The following is a 22,500-nucleotide window of genomic DNA, read 5'->3' as shown; positions in this document are numbered from 1 at the left end:
TTGTGTGTCCCATTCTTGCTTGACTAACTGCCGTTCAGTATCACCTCATTAACCAAATGTGACCCCTCGTCTCAAAACGGTATTAAGTCGGGATGATTAAGATGCTGAAAATGGAATTTGTAGCCAGAAATATCATGTTTAAGTTGAATTTATATGCTTTGTAGAGGAGAAGAAATATCACATTTTACTGTGCTAAATAAAAACGTTTCTTAGTTTTGACCAGTTTAACTATGATTTGACTTTTTAGCATCTGGTCCATTCCGACATAATACCGTTTTGAGACGAGGGGTCACAAATAAGGTTGGTGATTGGGGTATTTGTGTCAATTCTTCCGGTAACGACAACCCAAGTTATTGGCACATCTAAGGTTGGCGCTATCGAACACATTACATAGATGTTCAATGCAATATGATTGAGGTCAGATTATGACGATAGCCAATCTAGAACATCGATTTGATTCGCTTGATGGTATGGAGGGCATTATGAAAAACAATTGCCACATTGGGGTGGGCATGTTATTTTAGTTTATGTTATTATATCATTATGTTATATCATTTCCGTATTTGACATATTAATGTGGATGTATTATGAACCTATTATGTATTAATGGCTTTATGTTTAGTTATTACATTGTTGTATAATGATATTCTGTTGATGTAGTAGATATGTGTAATGTTTCATTTGTATAATAATGTCACTGTATTATTGTTTCGCGCATTGAGCATCACCCAGTGATGAAAATGCCCGTTATAAATGTCATGTATTATTATTATTATTATTATTATTATTATTATTATTATTATTATTATTATTATTATTATTATTATTATTATTATTATTATTATTATTATTAATATTATTATTATTATTAATATCATTATTATTATTATTATTATTATTATTATTATTATTATTATTATTATTATTATTATCATTATTATTATTATTATTATTATTATTATTATTATTATTATTATTATTACTATTATTATTATTATTATATTATTATTATTATTATTATTATTATTATTATTATTATTATTATTATTATTATTATATTATCATTATTATTATTATTATTATTATCATTATTATTATTATTATTATTATCATTATTATTATTATGCTGAAAAACACCACTCCGCCGCATCATTATGATGAACAAGAACGCACAATGATTTTCTAGCTGTATTTCCTTCTAGTGCTGTTCCCTTGGATTGGAACAAGTGGTGTGTGCCAAGTAGCAGTCATTCCACCCCATACCATATCATACTTATTCCACTCCCAACCAGTCAGATTGACAAAATCTTTCTTCTTGCTTCCCAGATCTTTGCTGGCTATCAATATTATTGAGCAAAAAAAAACCGTAAATTATTTGAGAAAAGAACACATCTAGGGCCATTACAGATGTTCTTAAGACCTTTGAAGTAAGTGTTGCCTGTGTACAAGGGTCAATATGTTGCCAGGATCCATGCACAGGTCTATATGTGACCCCTCGTCTCAAAACGGTATTAAGTCGGGATGATTAAGATGCTGAAAATGGAATTTGTAACCAGAAATATCATGTTTAAGTTGAATTTGTATGCTTTATAGAGGAGAAGGAATATCATATTTTACTGTGCTAAATACATACGTTTCAAAGTTTTGACCAGTTTAACTATAATTTGACTTTTTAGCATCTGGTCCATTCCGACATAATACCGTTTTGAGACGAGGGGTCACATATTGGGCTGCATTTATCGGCCACATAAACGTCTGAGTACGGTATATGTTTTAACTTAGTCGAACCTTGAAGTTTTGGCTGCAGGCATAGAAAGCTCTTGTAAATGCAGATTGACAATAGCATGATCATTCCTTTATCCGTCTTCACCAGATTCAGTGTCAATCAAAACATTGTCTTAATTAATCGTTGAATTTCCTTTACTCACATAAAAGTGCCTTGCAACCGCAGTAATCGTTTAGACATAATGAAAGCATGCCAATTAAAAAAAAAAATCGAACTGTGAATTTATTAAATTCACCATTTAAATTCGTTGTCAAATCTATAAAATCTAACAAAATATTACATTTTTGATTTCCCAAAACATGCAATCTCAGAAGGAATAATCTGGTTTTAAAAACAACACCACACATTGAACACTGTTACTCTTAAAGACTATCCCCTTTATTGATAACAATCGTGTATGAGTGAGAAAATGATAATCACATATCTACATATTTATATGTATATATATATATATATATATATATATATATATATATATATATATATATATATATATACATATATATATATATATATATATATATATATATATATATATATTATATATATATATATAATTGAATTGCTTACCAAGATTAATTTGGCAAACAGACGGCAGCGTGCTAGTACAGTTCATTGTGCTCCACGTACTATTCTGCGTATGTGATACACATTTTTGGGTCAGATCAGGTTGGTTTCCACCCCATGCCGTATATATAACTGGCCAGTGGTCAGACCAGGTAAAAGCATTTTTGCCCTGGTAGGTATTGAGAATAAAAAATCTAAAAGTTAAAAGTTCAACTTCTCTGAATTTAAAGTCAGACTTTATTAATATTATTATTATTATTATTATTATTATTATTATTATTATTATTATTATTATTATTATTATTATTATTATTATTATTATTATTATTATTATTATTATCATTTCATCATTGAGATAAAATCTTTCATACCATGATTAAGTACAGTGGAACACAATTATATCAGCTAATATTTCATTTTCAAATTCTCAACGTTCATTCAGCGTTGTTAGAATAACTAGCAAACATCATCTACAATAAATAACACTAATGGCTTATTCAAAATGTGCGCGTGTGTTTGTGTGTGTGTGTGTGTGTGTGTGTGTGTGTGAGTGAGAGAGAGAGAGAGAGAGAGAGAGAGAGTTGTTTATCCTGATAAAAACATGCTTTTTTTTTTTTATCGCACTATGAATTTGTTAATTTCACCATTTTAAATTCGTTATCAAATCTATCAAATCTAATAAAACATTGCACTTTTGTAATGCCCAAAACATGCAATCAGAGAAAGAGAAAACATAACATGGAGATAGAAGAGTGGGCAAGGGATATATATATATATATATATATATATATATATATATATATATATACATATATATATATATAAATATATATATATATATATATATATATATATATAGATATTGACAGAGAAAAAAAAAGAGAGAGAGAGAGAGAGAGAGAGAGAGAGAGAGAGAGAGAGGGAGGGAGAGAGAGAGAGGATTGTTTTCTGTTATATCTCTTACTCTCTCTCTCTCACACTCACTCTCTCTCTCTCTCTCTCTCTCTCTCTCTCTCTCTCTCTCTCTCTCTCTCTCTCTCTCTCTCTCTCTCTCTTTACAGGGTCAAAGAAAAACTGAGAAAAGGAAACCAGTTTAAATTGAACTAAAATAAGATTCCAACAATAGCCTAACCCTGTGCCTTCTCCTAAAGTGTAAGCTTAGACACAGGCATGAGATTCTGTCACGAGGAAGTCAGTCGATCAAATTATTATAATATATAATTCATTCACAAGACATACATTTAACAATGGGTCATTCAGGAAATGTGACCCCTCGTCTCAAAACGGAATTAAGTCGGGATGATTAGGATGCATAAAATGGAATTTGTAGCCAGAAATAGCATGCTTAAGTTGAGTTTGTATGCTTTATAGAGGAGTAGGAATATCATATTTTACTGTGGCAAATACCAACGTTTCATATTTTTGACCAGTTTAACTATAATTTGACTTTTTAGCATCTGGTCCATCCCGACATAATACTGTTTTGAGACGAAGGGTCACAAATAATGTGACCTTCTATAAAGAGAAAAATCCATAGTTTTTACTATTTTCTTCTTTTGAAGGATCTTAGCATGGACCAGGTAAAGAAAAAAGTACACACCTTTCTTCCAGGACAAGAACAAACAGCATTACTGGAAGGGAAAACAAGTAGGAAAGATAGAACACTATTTCTGAAAGCAAATTAAAATAGCAACAACACTTACCGCATTGTCAGCTAAACCAATCCATAATCGGTCTTGTTGATGAGTTTGAAGAATGAGATTTATGTAGCTTTTCTCAAACCTGAAAATATATGGACAGCATTTTTGTTTTTATACATATTTAATTGATTACTATGTAAAAAAAACATGTTCATACAAAATAAAAACTTGATTGTCTAAATCTGGAAATGATGAAAGCCTGAGCAAAAGACGAGTATAACATATGATTTCATTCAATACTATATTATCTTATCAAGAAATGAATTGAGCTCATATTTGGTCTAAAAGGCAGATTAGCTCGGTAGTCAATGAAATAAAATGAAAGCTACTTCTACTATGACAATTTATTATGGGGTATATACAACCAACTAGATAATTAAAAGCACAGAACTAGAATGGTTTTCAAAAACATTGTCTGCTGCTCTTTAATTTAACGATTAATTAGTTATTTTAATATGATATTTGCGACACTTTGTGTTCATAATAGGACCGAGGACCTGTAAAATATGTAATGCAATGGGATAATAAAAATATCGCAAACCTAGCTGCTTTTTCAAATATCCAAGAAAAAGAAAGACTTGTGAACAGGGTCATAATATGGGAGCTGGAGCATTCTCAAAGAATGCTTTATTCGTGTTGCTAGTTAAGACCATCTAAAGTCCCTTACAAAGGGAAATGATCCCATGGGGAACACACTTGAGCAACCACAACGCATTAATTATCTGAGTTGATGATCAATATTTCAATATAGACATAGGAAAGAGATAAGGGGGTAACCTAAGACATATCTTCAGTACATTGAGCTGCTCACCAAATTAAATCATGCCAAATCAAGCATAATTCTTCTTCTTCTTCAAGTACCGAGTCTGTTCCAGACATCGGTGATCATGGTACGCCACCCATCTCTCCGATCAGATATCCTCAGAAAACTAATATTACTCTTCTCTTTCACCCAGCGGTTCAAATTGTTCAAATACGGTTTTCTTGGTCTGCCTTTACTTTTTTTACCTTCTATCTTTCCTGTGAGAGCAAGATGTTCAATACATTTATGTCGATTTAGGTGCCCTAAAATTGCTTTTGTCTTTTTCTTATTGTACGAATCGGTAACCTTTTAGTTTCAGCTTGCTCTAATACTTCTTCATTAGTATTCTTCTCTGTCCATGAGATTCTTAACAACCTTCTAAGCACGTTTAGTGGATATTGCGTTTGATAATTAATGCTCAATTTTATTCAGCATAAATATGAATCTCAACATAACCTACCCTCCTTGTTCGCTAGCAAGGTGACCACCATCTTGAACGCAAGTAGCCTCACTGGCTTTCCAATTCTGTAAAGTTGGGATATACTTGTAACACGAATCTTTATATCGGAGATACCCTTTCTGACATCCTTCAGTATTTGGCACGCTTGATGGGATTATTATGGCTAGAGGAGAAATGGTAAATATGGGGGTAGGGGGAGGGGGAGGGGGCTATAAAACTGGATGTCAACATAATAACATAAAGAATTTGCCATAATGTGAGCCTTGAAACCGTCATCAGTGTTTCTCTCTTTTTCTAATTTCAGAAAATAATGGCGAGTTCATTGTTCTATTAGACACTATTTGAAGTATATTTATCATATGTGCTCTTTCTATGGGTTCCTAACTTATATGACAAAAATGCTGAACACCCCGTTGGTAAACTCGAATGAAAACCTCTACCATATCTTATTTCTAGAAACTCTCCTTCCTAAGCTAGTTGATTTGCATTTTTTAAAATGCACTCTTCCTCTATTATAAGCCTTGGTCATTTACATGCATTAAAAGCAAAGTCAAAAGGTGTTAAGATACCAGCATTTACATAATATACGCTGGCAAATCAAATACCTACCATGAAGTGGACACAGTTGAATATGATTAGACTCTTTACCCCCTCCCTACCACCAATAGGAAAATCGTCACATTCCTTACGATGCAACCAACATTTTTATCATTTTGTGTATCATAAAATTGAACGGAAATATTTTGTTTTAGCTATAAAGACTTGACACTGTGTTGCAAATCTAATTTTGCTGAACAATATTATGTATAGAATGTACTTGTTGCTTTTCTCTGTGGGAAAGATAAATCTGTTTTTGTGTTGTATGGGTGTGAAGTTTTGGGAAAAGTTTTGGAAATGCTGGTAAGGAGAGAGTTAACCTAAATGATGTTCTTGTCCGACATTTAATAGGGTGAATGGAATCAGGAATACCGACAAGTAATGAGTTACAGTAGTCAATGGACAAGATAAGGGAGCAAACAATCGTTATTGGGCATACTATGTAACACACACACAAACGCACACACATACATACATGTGTGTATGTGTGTCTATGTGTGTGTGAGAGAGAGAGAGTGAGAGAGAGAGAGAGAGAGAGAGAGAGAGAGGGGGGGTGGCAGACAGACAGAGAGGGAGAGGAGGAGAGGAAGACAGTCAAGGGACAAGATAAGGGAGCATACAATAGTTTTTGGTCATGATATGTGACAGGGTAAATGGAATACACAAATTTAGGGATGAATAATAGGCTTCAACAGTGGTGACGTCACTTCCCTCGTAATGACGCATAGTAACTTAGTAACTGGTTCTAAACTATCGGAACAATGGCGGACGCCCTTATGAAATACTTCTCCGACGAGCATAAAAGTGTACTCAGAGGAGAAAAAAATTAAAAATCTGATCATTTTTTGACTTATACACATTCTGATCACATGCCATGTGAAAAATTTCTAGCCAGCTTGAAGAATAAAAAGTACTGATTTTCTTTGTTTAGAACTAAGCTGCTCGTTGCTGGGCGGACGTGACATCAGACTATTATTGAATCCTGATAGTCTGGCAAAATGTTGTATAAAAGCACCCTTGATAGATGGCTTCATTCTCGCACTTATAGCTCATTGTTAACTGTAGCTTTATCTAAATAGGAATATTAGATGCCATCAGATGAGGAAAAAATCAAAAAGGAAAAGATTAAAGATCTGGAAAAATTTTGTAGTTTAAATAAAAGTGAAAATTTGATATTAAATAATGCATTTTGGTGTTATGTCAAAATCTCAAAGAATCTGTAAGTGTAAGCTAATTTTTCTTAGTCTTCAAGGCGGATCCAAGTTTCCTTTCCAGTAATTTGCTAGATTAGTAAATAATAATAATAATAATAATAATAATAATAATAATAATAATAATAATAATAATAATAATAATAATAATAATAATAATAATAATAATGATAATGATATCTCTTTATTGTCCTCAAAATAGTGGCAAATTGTCATTTGGTCACACATTTAAAACAATACAATATGTTGACAGAGATACACTCACACATATGCACACTAGTAACATCGTAGTCATCGTAACCATCATCATCATCATCATTATCATCATCATCATCATCATCATCATCATCATCATCATCATCATCATCATCACAACAACCTTCCTAATATTTCAGTTATAATCCTTCACTTTCACCATTCCCCTATAACACCATCACCATCCTCACCATACTCTACATTATCCTACCTTGGACACCTTGTGATCGGGAATAGAGCTAAAAACTCACATTTATCAGCCTCACACACATATGGCAGTTTAGTATTACAGCTCTCTGAACTCCAGTCACCGGCTGATTTTGACTTTATCATAATTTCTGTGCATTTCTTATCCTGAAAAGTAAGAATGTATTCAATTAAGATTAAAAATCAAAATGGACATAGAAATAATTAAATAAAAAATAAATTGAGCTTTATATAGCGCAATATTCACTAAATGTGCTCAAAGCGCTTTACAGGGGGTCCCTGGTCAACAGCAACATTTAACATGTAGGACCGGAAATGACGCCTGTTAGGCGATATTACATTTTTTTGGATAAAGACAACGCTGTTTAACGGCCAGATACTCATTTTACACCTGAGTACGGTGAGAGAATGTGAGTAAAGAGCTTTTTCCTAGGACTCAACTATGCGCCGAGCGCGAGGCTCGAATACAGGATCTTCCGATCCGAAAGCGAGTGTCATACCACTAGACCACATAGCCGCACATGTCCTTTCCTAATAATATTTTAAGAAAAAGAAAGACAGACAAATATGAGTATATGAGTATATGTATATATATATAGATAGATAGATAGATAGATAGACAGACAGACACGCACACGCGCACACTTACATACATGTGTGTATGTGTGTCTATGTGTGTGTGTGTGTGAGAGAGAGAGAGAGAGAAAGAGAGAGAGAGAGAGGGAGAGAGAGGGGGGGGGGGGGGCGACAGACAGACAGACAGACAGACAGAGAGGGAGAAGAGGAGATAGAAACAGAGAGAGATTTGGAGAGAGAGAAAGAGAGAGAGACTGACAGAGGGGAGGAGAGAGAGAGAGAGAGAGAGAGAACAAGAGAGAGAGAACAAGAGAGAGCGATAGAGAGAGAGAGACAGAAAGAGAGTAGGAGGAGAGAGACAGCGGGAGAACAATAGAGAGAGAATGGTAGAGCATGAGAGAGAGAGAGAGAGAGAGAGAGAGAGAGAGAGAGAGAGAGAGAGAGAACAATAGAGAGATAGAGAAAGGAACTGAAAAGATAGATAGATAGATAGATAGAGAGAGAGAGAGAGAGAGAGAGAGAGAGAGAGAGAGAGAGAGAGAGAGAGAGAGAGAGAGATGACGATAATATAAGACAGGGATATGTATGTATGCGTGTATAAAAGGGGCGGGGGGGGGGGGGGGGGGGAGTTAATGGCAGGCATCTTGTAAAGGGTTAATGGGGTATTGTGATGTAAGATGCAGAACACAGTGTGGTGAATGACTAGATATTTTTCCCAGGTGCCGTCAACATCCAGATACCCATCCATCACTGCAAATAGTAATATAAGATATACGCGTGATAGTAAAAACTGACTGTGGTGGGGGGGGGGGGGGGGGGGGGGGGGTTTGGGGGTTGGTTGGCTCGCGAAACAAGTTTTCCACACATTGGGCTATCTCTACTTATCGCCCGCTTTACATTTTGCAAAGCAAAGATTTAAATATAAAATTAAGCATTTATATAGAGCAATATCCACTAAACGTGATCAAAGCGCTTTACAAGGAGTCACTGTATGCTCCTTTATCTTGTCCCTTGCCTACTATAACTCACACTTAACATGTAGGACGAGACATGACGCCTGTTAGGCGATATAACAATTTTTTTCGGACAAAGACAACGCTGTTAACGAACAGCTACTCATTTTACACCTGAGTATGCTGCGGGAATGTGAGTAAAGAGCCTTTTCCAAGGACTCAACGGTGCACCGAACGAGGCTCAAACCCAGGAACTTCCGATCCGAAAGCGAGTGTCATACCACAAGACCACATAGTCGCAGAATTATCTATATGCTTTTTTATGAATTAAAATGATTAAAGTCATTAACTGTCTCTGTCAAAGTCACAGCAAGTGGAATCTAAAAAGATATTGTCAAAGTCACAGCAAATGGAATCCAAAAAAAAAGAATAATATTTACATTATAATAGGAGATTTCGCCTGAGCTAGGTTGAGAAGGCCCCCAATGAACATAATTTGTCTGTGAATTGTCAACCCAGAAGTAAGTTGCACCAGTAGCAATGCTTTCAGTTTCAAACCCGATCCAAGCTGGTACATTGAGGTTGGAGATCATCGTTGTTAAAAAGTCTGCAAAGCAAAGAATTAAACTAGTTATATATATATATATATATATATATATATATATATATATATATATATATATATATATATTTAACGGCGTATAATTGCTGTCTCTATTATGTCATTCAAAGCTTTACAAATTTAGAAAAATAATTCAGATGACCATAATATGTGACCATCGTCTCAAAAAAGTAGAATTTGATTTTAAACCTAACCTACAGAATTTTCGTAAAAATATTTGCCGCCATGGGCAAGAGTGAATCTTATTTCTTAATCTTTAAATAACTTTTAAAAAATTCCTACTTCTAATTTTTTAAACATAAAAGTAAGTATTCTTCATGAAGATCATTCTGACATAGCCTAGTACAAGATTGACATTAATAGTTTTTTGTGAATGCTGTCATTATTGCCATATTTCTATCATGTAATTGAACACCCTACAACAAGCACGATAATCAATCCGAATTAAAAAGAAAAAGAAGCCATCTTGAAATTAATTTGGTCTTTGAATTTCAATTTTTTTAATCATGGGTTTCATATGGACTATATCGGTAGACAGCCAATGCCGGTGATCTCATAGGGTAATGAATTATAGTTATAAATGAATTATAACTGGTTTTATACTTTTCTTCACGATTTTATCACTTCATTTTCCTTTATGTTAAGGGCACGTCTATTTTTAGTTACAAGAATGTTATCTTTGTCATCGTCGGAGATCAATAAATAGTATACACAATTTGGTGTATTTTTGCATACATTGGATAGGTTTTAAAGTTCGTAATTCAGCAACTGGGTATTCGGAGTTTATAAAAGCTGGTCTTCTCCTGAGGCTTTGCTCAAGCTGTTAAACCCTTTTCTTACTTCCCTTGATGCTATTGGGTTGAGCAATGTGCGGGGAGATCCACTAAAAGCGTGTATTGGCTCCACGCACAGACTGTGGCTCCACGTCCTCGTTTCTAAAATTCGTCTTTTAATGCCTTGAAGGAACCGTTGATATCTCGTTTGGGTCGATTATATACTTTCCTAACACGTCTGTTACTTTTGGGTTTTCGAAAGACTTCTGATTTAACAGCTATGCGGCCTTGAACATTTCTTGGTCTTGCTTTATTTACAGCTTCTATTGTTTTATTGAGTTCCAATGGTTTTATTTCGATTGTCCTTTTTCGTATTTGATGACTTTTAGAAGTCTTCAGATTGAACTGGGCAACACATATTATATTAGACACTTTCCATGACTTAAATAGAAATTTTCTCAAAGTTTAGTTAATAATAAAAGCACTTCAATAATAAGGGGAACTGTTTGGAAAGCACAAGAGTCCAAATACGTTTACATTGCTGTCGGCGTCATTTTTTAAATTTTTGTTTCATGAATACACAACACACCTATTGTGTACTTTGCACAATAATTTATGACTTGTTGCTTTCTTATATTGCTGTTCAAGAATCTAACATTGAAAGTAGCACATTTTTATAGTTAACATGGTATCCATTCACTCGAAAAAAAGGGAAGCTTTAGATATAGTACACTGAACCAGCCATGTTGACCGAAATTTTTCCTGAGCCTTTTGGGATCCCAATTTATAATGTCAATCATTGTCATCAATGTTCTTTCATTCCAATAGGATTGGAACTATTTTAAACCAGTATTGCCTTCTTTAAATTCATTTCATGGACCAGTTTGACCTGAAATATATCAAGCTTCCCGCAAACAATTAATGGAAAATGGTATAAAACCCAAGCTAAATACCCACAGGATGTATTAACTTGTTAGTTTGTAATCTACACCATGAAAACAAAAGAGGAAAAATATTTACAACAGTACATAAAAATTGCAACAGACTGTGATACAAACTATAACTCATTCGCTAGCAATAAAACAGATGCCCATATAGAAAAAAAGCAGGGGGCTACCGCATCATGAAAGGCTCTGTACGCAAAAATAATAGTGTGATGTTCATATATTATATTTGGGGGTTCCAATAGCTCGGTTTGGTAGAGCACTTGCTTCACACGCAAATGAACCAAGATCGATCTCGGATAAAGTCGAGATTTTTTCTGACCCCCCCCCCCCCCCCCCCCCCCTCTGTCCACCCAGCGATGAATGGGTAGCTGAGTCTGCTAGATTCGGCGGAAAGTACTTTGCGATAAACTAGTGTCCTATCCAAAGGATAGCAAGCAATTGCTATTGTCCGTTTCACGCTATAGAAACCGGGATAAACTGCGACTCATTGGGTCCAATGGCTCTGAAGGTTGCATATGTTATTTGCACCACAGAATATATGAAAATTACCATCATTTACAATGAGAAGAACACATTATGTTGGTCACTTGTATCTAGTCAATTTTTAAGTCCATCTTGTGAAAATGGGATTCATAGCTATATACATCCGTTTAAATAAATTGAGATAGATTGTGGGATATATGTTTTCATCACATTGTCAATATTTCACTGTTTCAATTGGTGTTTGATAAGCTTTAAACTCAAAAACTTCATTTTCACCATCCTGACCTGTCTTACTTTAGATCTATTTTTTCCATTATTTTTATCTTGTGGCTGTATAATATCAGGCAGCACATCTTATTCCTCATTATCTCTACCTTGTCCAAACAAATGATGACTTAGATAACCTCAATATTCCTCTAAGTACAAAAAAACGTTCAATAACTTCTTTTAACATAAGCAAATTTTAGTGAAAATAAGGAGGAAATATTGGTTTACCCGTGATCAATTATATATATATATATATATATATATATATATATATATATATATATATATATATATGATATAAATTGCCACTCACATTATATGGCCGTTCGTTTCTGTGGCTTTGTGGAAGAAAGCCACAGAAACGAACGTCTCGGCCATATAATGTGAGTGACAACTTATATTTTATATTAGCTCTAACAATCATTATCGAGCACTTTCGTACCTACGAGTACCCACCAACACTCATATATAAAAACTCATTCAGAAATATTATTACTGTCACAATGCATATTTAAAATTATCCAAAATAATTATATGATATGGCATTTTTAATCCCGGCATTGCTAAAAAGTTTGATACCAACATAAAAGTTTGTGATTTTCTCATAATAATAATAATAATAATAATAATAATAATAATAATAATAATAATAATAATAATAATAATAATAATAATAATAATAATAATAATAATAATAATAATAATAATAATAATAATAATAATAATAATAATAATAATAATGCTGAAAACGTATATAGCGCTATAACTCTGATACATCAGACTACAAATTACTTTGGCTGAATCATACTCATTCACACACACACACACACACACAAGCATACTGCCGTTTCACGTTTTTCCTTTTTTTAATTCTCTTTACAACTGAGCAATTGTGACCCCTCGTCTCAAAACGGTATTATGTCGGAATGGACCAGATGCTAAAAAGTCAGATTATAGTTAAACTGGTCAAAACTATGAAACGTTTGTATTTAGCACAGTAAAATGTGATATTCCTGCTCCTCTATAAAGCATATAAATTCAACTTAAACATGATATGTCTGGCTACAAATTCCATTTTCAGCATCTTAATCATCCCGACTTAATACCGTTTTGGGACGAGGGGTCACAATTTATAAAGTGACATAGAATTTCACAATGGTAGAATCATGACATTGCATGACGTTGCAATATTACAAGGAGGGAATCAAAACATTTGATCAGTAACACTTTCATTTAAACATTTTGTATTGATTGGAAAAAAAATACCCTGGTTTAAACACTCAAACGATCTACTTTTGTATTAATTGAAAAAAAAATACCTTCATCCACAGTTGAATGAATAGAAGTCAGTCTAGATTTTGTTGGTAATTTTCTGCAAGCTTTATTTGCATCCACGAATGATTTTCTATCCGCCTCTTTAACTCCCATCACCTGGAAACATCGAGAGGCTGCACAATGGAAGATTTAAAAAAAAGTGAATGGGAGAGATAGAGAGAAAGAGGTGGGGGGGGGGAGGGGGAAGAGTCATAAATTATATATATATATATATATATATATATATATATATATATATATATATATATGATGATGATGAAGTCGACGATGACGATGACGACGACGACGATGATGATGATGATGATGATAATGATGATGATGATGATGATGATGATGATGATGATGATGATGACGACGATGATGATCATAATGAAATTAAAATATATATGACAATAACTAACTTCCAGGCATCCCAGAGAAACCTGCAGGACAACCTCCTTTGGGTGCTGATGTTGATGATGGGATGATGGGGCTAAAATTACCAGGTCTTTTTTTACAAATATACGACAAGTCTTTGTCACATCTATAGTCATTCCACTTTCCTGTTTTGAAATTTAGAAAAAAATGAGATTACATCTTGATACGTCCCTCTGTGCTGGGACTAGACAAAAAGTTTTTTAAAATGTGTCAGTGCATGACATCAGTCGGAAGGTGAACATTTTGGATTTGTATTATATTTTTTTGCATTTTCTGAAAGAATATGCTCACCAGAGCAAGTTAATCTTTATTTGAAGTAAATCGGGTGATTTTTTTTTCTTGAAGTTATGGTCAGATGTATGGGAAAGGTATCCAGCAACTTTTCTCAAATGTCATACTTTTTCAACTTGACTAGTGTAAAAAATATTCAGAAGTGAAATTGTGACCCCTCGTCTCAAAACGGTATTATGTCGGAATGGACCAGATGCTAAAAAGTCAAATTATTGTTAAACTTGTCAAAACTATGAAACATTTGTATTTAGCACAGTAAAATGTGATATTCCTTCTCCTCTATAAAGCAAATAAATTTAACTTAAACATGATGTTTCTGGCTACAAATTCCTTTTTCAACATCTTAATCATCTCGACTTAATATCGTTTTGAGACGAGGGGTCACAATTAAGCTTTGATATTTCCCAAAGATGTACAAAAAGGGTTGATTTAATCATTTATGACAATAAATCATTTTTGATTTTGAAAAATTGACTTTCTAACTAAACTTGGCAATGTCTTAGTTCAAACCTTTTCACCATCCGACTGATTATGTCATTCACTGTAACAAATATATCAATATCCTGTAGTATTCCAAGCATTAAACCATTGTTACCTCCTAATTAAAGACACCGTTTGATTTTGTTTTGTTTTTAAGGTCTTATGTAAATGTTGCTGCTCGAAGCTCGAAGAAATATATAATAATGTGAAATTGAATGTGAGCTTCAATTTAATTACAAAAACAGATCAAATGAACGTTTCGGGTTTCCCCTTTATCAACAAAACAGGATGAATGAAACACCACAGATGAATGAGATAAAAAACCCCAGATCAAATGAACGTTTCGGGTTTCCCCTTCATCAACAAAACAGGATGAATGAAACACCACAGATGAATGAGATAATTATCTCATTCATCTGTGGTGTTTCATTCATCCTATTTTGTTGATAAAGGGGAAAACCGAAAAGTTCATTTGATCTGTTTTTGTAATTAAATTGAAGCTCAAATTCAATATCACATTATTATTTATTTTTAAGGTCTTATGGCACTGTCGACCCTAAATGGTAATTTCAGTGCTTGCAAAAGGAAGATGATGGGGGAGAATTTGTAGATATAAAGTTAAAAGCACCAAAGAAAAAGGGAGACAAATGAGATTGATTCAAATACCAGAAGTAAATTTCAAAAGCAGTCTATCAATGTTGCTACTTTGACAATGCCTCGAGTCGGGGAAACCCGAACCGTCCATTTTATCTGTTTTCGTATATTAAATTGAAGCTTACATTATATTTCACATTGTTAATTATTTCTTCCAGCTTCGAGCAGCAACATTTACATTACGTACGTCTAGTCACGATGAGCAATTCTAAAATGGATATCCATGTAACACTAATAAATAAATAAAATACAATTCTCGTTATTCAAGCAAGAGTGGAAATTTGTCTCTAGGTATCTATTCCAAGGAAAGACTGGAATAATCCAGACGTCAGCCGCAGTGCAGCGCCGAAAATTGAGCTAGGGCGAGGCGACTTGCTCAAGGCCACACAGCGCAGCGGCGGGCGATCGAACTCGGTACCTTTCGGGTACGAAGCACAGACCGCACCGCTGAAACACGCATTTTTAAAGTTTTGTTTTTATTTTTTTTGGCAATGAAGCTAAGAGCATAAGTTCAAAGGCCTGTGGATTAACAAGAAAAACCACGATGAAACCCATTCTTAAAAAAAAGGAACTTAATTAATTAGAAAACATACCGTTTGTATATATCATTCCACATCTTTCATATCCACGGTAATCATTAGGCTCATTCTTTGCCCAAGAAAGAAAGGTGAGAGGAGTGCCATCGTCCCACCTATGTAAATAAATGATGTATGTTTCAATTACACGTTTTCACTTCCCGTCATGAACAATGTTCTCCACACAAAAAAATGTTTCATTTATCCCCACCCCACAACAGGCTTGCGTAAATTGGCTTAGATACGCAACACCCAACAACAACAATAAACATAAAATGGAGAAGAAGAAGAAGAAGAAGAAGAAGAAGAAGAAGAAGAAGAAGAAGAAGAGAAGAAGAAGAAGAAGAAGAAGAAGAAGAAGAAGAAGAAGAAGAAGAGAAGAAGAAGAAGAAGAAGAAGAAGAAGAAGAAGAAGAAGAAGAAGAAGAAGAAGAAGAAGAAGAAGAGAAGAAGAAGAAGAGAAGAAGAAGAAGAAGAAGAAGAAGAAGAAGAAGAAGAAGAAGAAGAAGAAGAAGAAGAGGAGGAGGAGGAGGAAGAAGAACAAGAACAAGAACAAGAACAAGAAGTAGTAGTAGCAGTAGTAATAGTAGTAATAGTAGTAGTAGTAGTAGTAGTAGTAGTAGTAGTAGTAGGAGTAGTAGTAGTAGTAGTAGAAGAAGAAGAAGAAGAAGAAGAAGAAGAAGAAGAAGAAGAAGAAGAAGAAGAAGAAGAAGAAGAAGAAGAAGAAGAAGAAGAAGAAGAAGAAGAAGAAGAAGAAGGAGAAGATGATGATGATGATGAAGAACTAGAAGAAGAAGAAGAAGAAGAACAAGAAGAAGAAGAAGAAGAAGAAGAAGAAGAAAAAGAAGAAGAAGAGGAGGATGAAGAAGAACAAGAACAAGAACAAGAACAAGAAGTAGTAGTAGTAGTAGTAATAGTAGTAATAGTAGTAGTAGTAGTAGTAGTAGTTAGTAGTAGTAGTAGTAGTAGTAGTAGTAGTAGTAGTAGTAGTAGTAGTAGTAGTAGTAGTAGTAGTAGAGAAGAAGAAGAAGAAGAAGAAGAAGAAGAAGAAGAAGAAGAAGAAGAAGAAGAAGAAGAAAGGGGAAGATGATGATGATGATGAAGAACTAGAAGAAGAAGAAGAAGAAGAACAAGAAGAAGAAGAAGAAGAACAAGAAGAAGAAGAGAAGAAGCAGAAGAAGAAGAACAAAAACAAGAACAAGAACAAAAACAAGAAGAAGAAGTAGTAGTAGTAGTAATAGTAGTAGAACCATCTTTACCAACCCGACTTAATACCGTTTTGGTCGAAGGGTCACATATAATATATTTTATTGGGGAGAATGAATATAGATAGTGTCTTTGATCTGAAATATCATATTTCTGATCCTAATAACTTTTCGCCATTTAGTTGACACTGTTAAGTTACGAGATTGAAGTGGTGGGTAACAATTAATTCACGATGTCTTGCTATGCCTGGTTAATCCTATCTTTACCACCTATTGGAAAATCGTCACATTTGTTACGATGCAACCATCACCTTTCTCATCCAGAATTCAATTCTTTTTGCTATAGCTATAAAAACTTGACAGTCTGAATAGAGCTCATATTGTCGAACAATATTATGTATAGAACGTTCTTGTTGCTTTTCTGTTTGAGTAAGAAATGTCTGTTTTTGTATTGGGTAGGTGGGAAGTTTGGGGGAAAATTCTAAAAATGGCTGGTAAGGAGAGGGTTAATCCTATGCCTCCAAGTATCTCTATCCGGACTTGTTTCAAACACGTTGTTCACATTTTAAACATTTTTTTGTAGTTTCCTTGTTTACTATCCACTACCTTCCTTTTCATTACTTTTCTCATTCAACACTAACCACTCATATTTGTTTGTTGATTCACGTTGCAGGAATAAAGCAGAAACATAGCTGTGCTACAAAGGATCAAGAAAGTACCATATTTCTCTTTTTATTTTAAATAAAAATTCTGTTGGATATTAACTCACTCAACCCTAACACCGACAATATCCGTAGTATACCATGGGATACTTTTACCCCATGCCTATTTATTACATTTTCCTGAGATAAATCATAGGCGTAGCATCAAAGCTAATGTTTTTAGTTGTTACATGTTAATGGTAGTTGAATAAAAATATATATGTACATGCTCATTTTTGATACATTTTTTCCAATTTTGGAAAGTAGCAAAAGTCTCTGGGATTGAGTGAGTTAACACTGACAATAATATTTGGTGGGACTATCAAACCAACAAATACTCTTCAACAGTCGTAACGTCACTTCCTTCCTAATGACGCATGGTAACGTAGTAACACTGGCTCTAAACGATCGGAACAATGGCGGACGCCCGTATGAAATATTTCTCCGGCGAGCATAAAAGTGTATCCAGAGGAGAAAAACATTATAAATATGATCTTGTTACGACTTTTATACATTCTGATCACAAGAGATATGAAAGGTTCTAGCCAGCTTAAAGAATAAAAAGTAATGATTTTCATTGTTTAGAACCACGATGGCCGCCGTTGCCGGGCGGCGTGACATCAGACTATTGAATCCTATTGAGGTGGTGGATGATATTTACTTTTTCCTGACCTGACAACTCTACAGATTTAATCGATTCAAAGATATTTTTGGAGCCAACACCAAAATTCTGATTATTTTTTTTCCAGATTCGAATTTCTCATCTTAAATTTTAGAGGAAAACGATTAAAAATGTAGGGCTATATGACCAAACAATGAATTTAAAGGGACTTTATAGTGATTATTCATACAAAGGGATTTTGTAGTGATTATTCAGTCCAAGACGGTTTATTGGGACGGCTCAGTTCCCGACAAATCGTCCCAATTAAGCGGTGGCCATGACATTGATTGACATTCAAGTATTAATGAAAAACCGCTTCACCTACCCAAACCAAGCACGAAAAAAAAAAAAAACGGCAGGGGACGTCGGGTGCTTGGTATGGGTAGGTCTAACGGCTCTTCTCTTTTCTTTCTTAGTATTTTGTCAGTGCCTGATGTCCTTATCCGGAAGACGGCAGTGGACGGCAGTGCCGGGTCGTCGGAGTCAGTCTCCGGTGTGAGTTAGCCATAAGACAGAGTATATGATGGAGAAATAGCAAGCAAGGAGAAAAAAGTGATCAGAATGTAATACATTGCAGATGCCCTGCTGTAAAATTTTATGACCGAACTTACTTGTAAATGTTTTCATCTAAATCAGTGAGGCCAATCCATGCATTTCTTATATCATTGTGTCCCATCTGAAATATAGAGTGAAAATGTATTCCAAAAAGGACACAATAAAATAATCATGATAATTTTGAAACAATGATTCATTTCCTTTCCGTCTTGTTACTTTTGTGCCTACAGTTTAGTTTCTATTTCAACTCCTTCAAAACCTAACGTTTATAGCAACTACCAAATAAAAGTAATAATAATACACGACTTTCGTCATTATCAATCTAAACTTTGAAGAAAGGAAAGGCAATATATCCCATCACATCAAACAAAGTCGATGTATCAAAATAGAATTGAATTATCCATAGCCCTAAAATCCAGCTTACCATTTGTCATTATGTATATTTATACAACTTACCATTTGTCATTATGTATATTTATACAACTTACCATTTGTCATAAGGTGTGTTTATTTGTTTAGAAAAAAAAATTTACGATGCTTGCGACACATTTAGGTTATGTTAGCAATTGCCTCCCAAAAAGTAAGACAGAGGAAACTTTTTGAAGTAGGGAATAGAAGTAGATTCCAAGTGTGTTTGAGATCACCTATAAGTCCCTTCCAAATGCAAGCACAGGTTCCCACAAAGAGGAATACAGTCCAATGCTTACACAGTATATTAACAACGATTTACATGAAAATAAAATATCCTCTCTCAAAACTAATAATATACACTCGACTGTTTTCTTCTCAGCTAATGGTATCCAGCCAGGACCACGACAAAATCAAGAAGTCTTATTCCAAGACAAAGAGAGAAAGCAACCTGGAAGAGATATAAGGACATAGAAAACGCGGCAAAAGTGACCTGTCAAAAAGACCCCATTTATTCAATAGGGATGTAAAATTTAAAGAGAGAGAGAGAGAGAGAGAGAGAGAGAGAGAGAGAGAGAGAGAGAGAGAGAGAGGTAAAAATATCCTAATTATCAAACAAGGACGATATTTCGGAATAGAGTCAAATTGGTCATAGCATTATCATAGGTTCTAATATAAAATTTGTCAGTTGTCATAAGAGTTGTAAAATTTAAAGAGAGAGAGAGAAGTAAAAATATCCAATCATATCAAATAAAAACGGCTATGTGGTCTAGTGGTATGACACTCGCTTTCGGATCGGAAAGTCCGGGGTTCGAGCCTCGCGCTCGGCGCATAGTTGAGTCCTTGGAAAAGGCTCTTTACTCACATTCTCTCACCGTACTTGGGTGGCCGTTAACAGCGTTGTCTTTGTCCGAAAAATTGTAATATCGCCTAACAGGCGTCATATCCCGTCCTACATGTTAAATGTTGCTGTTGACCAGGGACCCCTTGTAAAGCGCTTTGAGCACATTTAGTGGATATTGCGCTATATAAAGTTCAATTATTTTATTTATTTTAAGACGATATTTCGGAATAGAGTCAAATTGGTCATAGCATTATCATAAAGTTCGAATGTAAAATTTGCTATTTGTCACTCTAGTTGTAAAATCTAAAGAGAAAGTAAGCAACGTTTACCATCACATCAAACAGAAAATATATCTTTAGAATATAATTAAATTGATTTTAAAACTGTCATCATGTTCTTACACACAACTTACCATGTTCTTAAATATCTTTGTTGTTTGATATTACAATAGGTATTAATATGAATGAAAACAAACCCTCCCCTATTCCTCCCCCCCCCCCCAATCCATCCTCCAAAAAAAGAATATCACATCTAAAATTGATAAAAATATCAAAATGCGAAAGTAAAGAGGGAAAGCAAATGATGAAAAATAAAGGGTATAGAAAAATGTGACCCGTCGTCTCAAAACGGTATTTTCTCGGAACGAACCATATGCTTAAAAGTCGAATTAGATGTTAAACTGGTCACATAATGTATAAACTGTTGTCATTAGCACCCTAAAATATGGTATCCATTCTCCTCAATAAAACATACAAACTCAACACAAGTCTGATATTTCTGGCTATAAATTCAATTTTCAACATCTTATCCAACCCGACTTAATACCGTTTTGAGGCAAAGGGTCACAAATGATAAATGCAACTCACCAGAGTTGTAAGGAATCCATTTTCCTCAGCGTTAGTAATGCTGACTAATTCTGCCGCTTGTTTATGGCATGCATCCCTAGCCTTAAACCATGAAGTTTCCCAAAGATAATCCGTTTTGGTCAACATGTAACAGTAGCCATTATACATTGTCCAAGTACCGCCTGTACCACACTCAGTGGCTATAGTAATATAAGAAAGACGACGACGACGACGATGGTGATGGTGATGATGATGATGATGATGATGATGATGACAATGATGATAATGATAATGAGATGATGATCATGATAATAATTATAATAATGATAGTAATGATGATAATACTACTACTACTACTACTACTACTACTACTACTACTACTACTACTACTACTACTACTACTACTACTACTACTACTACTACTACTACTACTAATAATAATAATAATAATAATAATAATAATAATAATAATAATAATAATTTATGATACTGATAAAAAGAATGATAATAAATCAGTTATTTTAAAAAAGAGAGATTTTGCTTATTAGTCAGAAGAAACAAAATCAAACTTATATTTTAAGCTGAGCTTAAGTGGCAAATACCAATAATAATAATAATATTATTCTCATCTCTATAGATTCTGGACCTACCTGTGGGGCCAATGGATGGGGGTGCCAATGTGGTAATAGACAGTGCTCCTGTTTAGAAAGAGTCAACAAAATTCAGTCATCCATTCTTACCCTTTTATCTACCATATCTAAAATAGGAAATCACTATTTGTTGGTTTTAATGCCTTTGAACGCACCTCTTATCTTCCACCCCTTTTTTTTTTTTTTGGAAAACCCTATCGTTGAATTATGTTTTGAACTTGTTAAACAAAAATGTGGCCCCTCGTCTCAAAACGGTATTAAGTCGGGATGATTAATATGCTTAAAATAAAATTTGTGGCCAGAAATATCATGCTTAAGTTGAGTTTATATGCTTTATACAGGAGAAGGAACGTCATATTTTACTGTGCTAAATACCAACGTTTCATATTGTTGACCAGTTTAACTATAATTTGACTTTTTAGCATCTGGTCAATCCCGACATACCGTTTTGAGACGAAGGGTTACAAATTGTATCCAACAGTTACTTAATTTGTTTGCTCCTTTTATTGATTTAAATAAATGGTGAAAAGACGGCTGACTAGTCATTTAAAATTATCTTTTGGAATACAAATCCACCATTTTTTTTTAAATTTGAGGGAGGAGGTGGGAGGAGGGGAGGGGGGGGGGATTCTAAGTGGCGGGACTTTGTGATAAAGAAGCAAATATATTCTAAA

At 34.2% G+C, this 22,500-nt stretch overlaps 1 protein-coding gene across 2 annotated transcripts in view; it reads right to left on the bottom strand.

Moving 5' to 3' along the window:
* Positions 1–22,500, bottom strand: part of LOC144957754 (macrophage mannose receptor 1-like) — a 96,873-nt gene that overhangs the window by 11,109 nt on the left and 63,264 nt on the right. For both annotated transcript variants that reach the window (XM_078889149.1, XM_078889150.1), the window contains exons 27-37: positions 21,827–21,874; positions 21,198–21,376; positions 19,136–19,200; positions 15,977–16,074; positions 13,943–14,083; positions 13,526–13,654; positions 9,555–9,721; positions 7,630–7,732; positions 5,316–5,478; positions 4,057–4,135; positions 2,357–2,522 (exon numbers count right to left, since the gene is read on the bottom strand). In XM_078889149.1, the coding sequence (XP_078745275.1) occupies positions 2,357–2,522; positions 4,057–4,135; positions 5,316–5,478; positions 7,630–7,732; positions 9,555–9,721; positions 13,526–13,654; positions 13,943–14,083; positions 15,977–16,074; positions 19,136–19,200; positions 21,198–21,376; positions 21,827–21,874 (1,338 nt within the window). The remainder of the gene's footprint in view (positions 1–2,356; positions 2,523–4,056; positions 4,136–5,315; positions 5,479–7,629; positions 7,733–9,554; positions 9,722–13,525; positions 13,655–13,942; positions 14,084–15,976; positions 16,075–19,135; positions 19,201–21,197; positions 21,377–21,826; positions 21,875–22,500) is intronic.

This window comes from Berghia stephanieae, chromosome 12 (genome assembly GCF_034508935.2).
Source record: "Berghia stephanieae isolate SIO BIC M18660-M18661 chromosome 12, UCSD_Bste_1.3, whole genome shotgun sequence".
Classification (NCBI taxonomy): Eukaryota; Metazoa; Mollusca; class Gastropoda; order Nudibranchia; family Aeolidiidae; genus Berghia; species Berghia stephanieae.
This window is presented reverse-complemented; position numbering and strand designations above follow the sequence as displayed.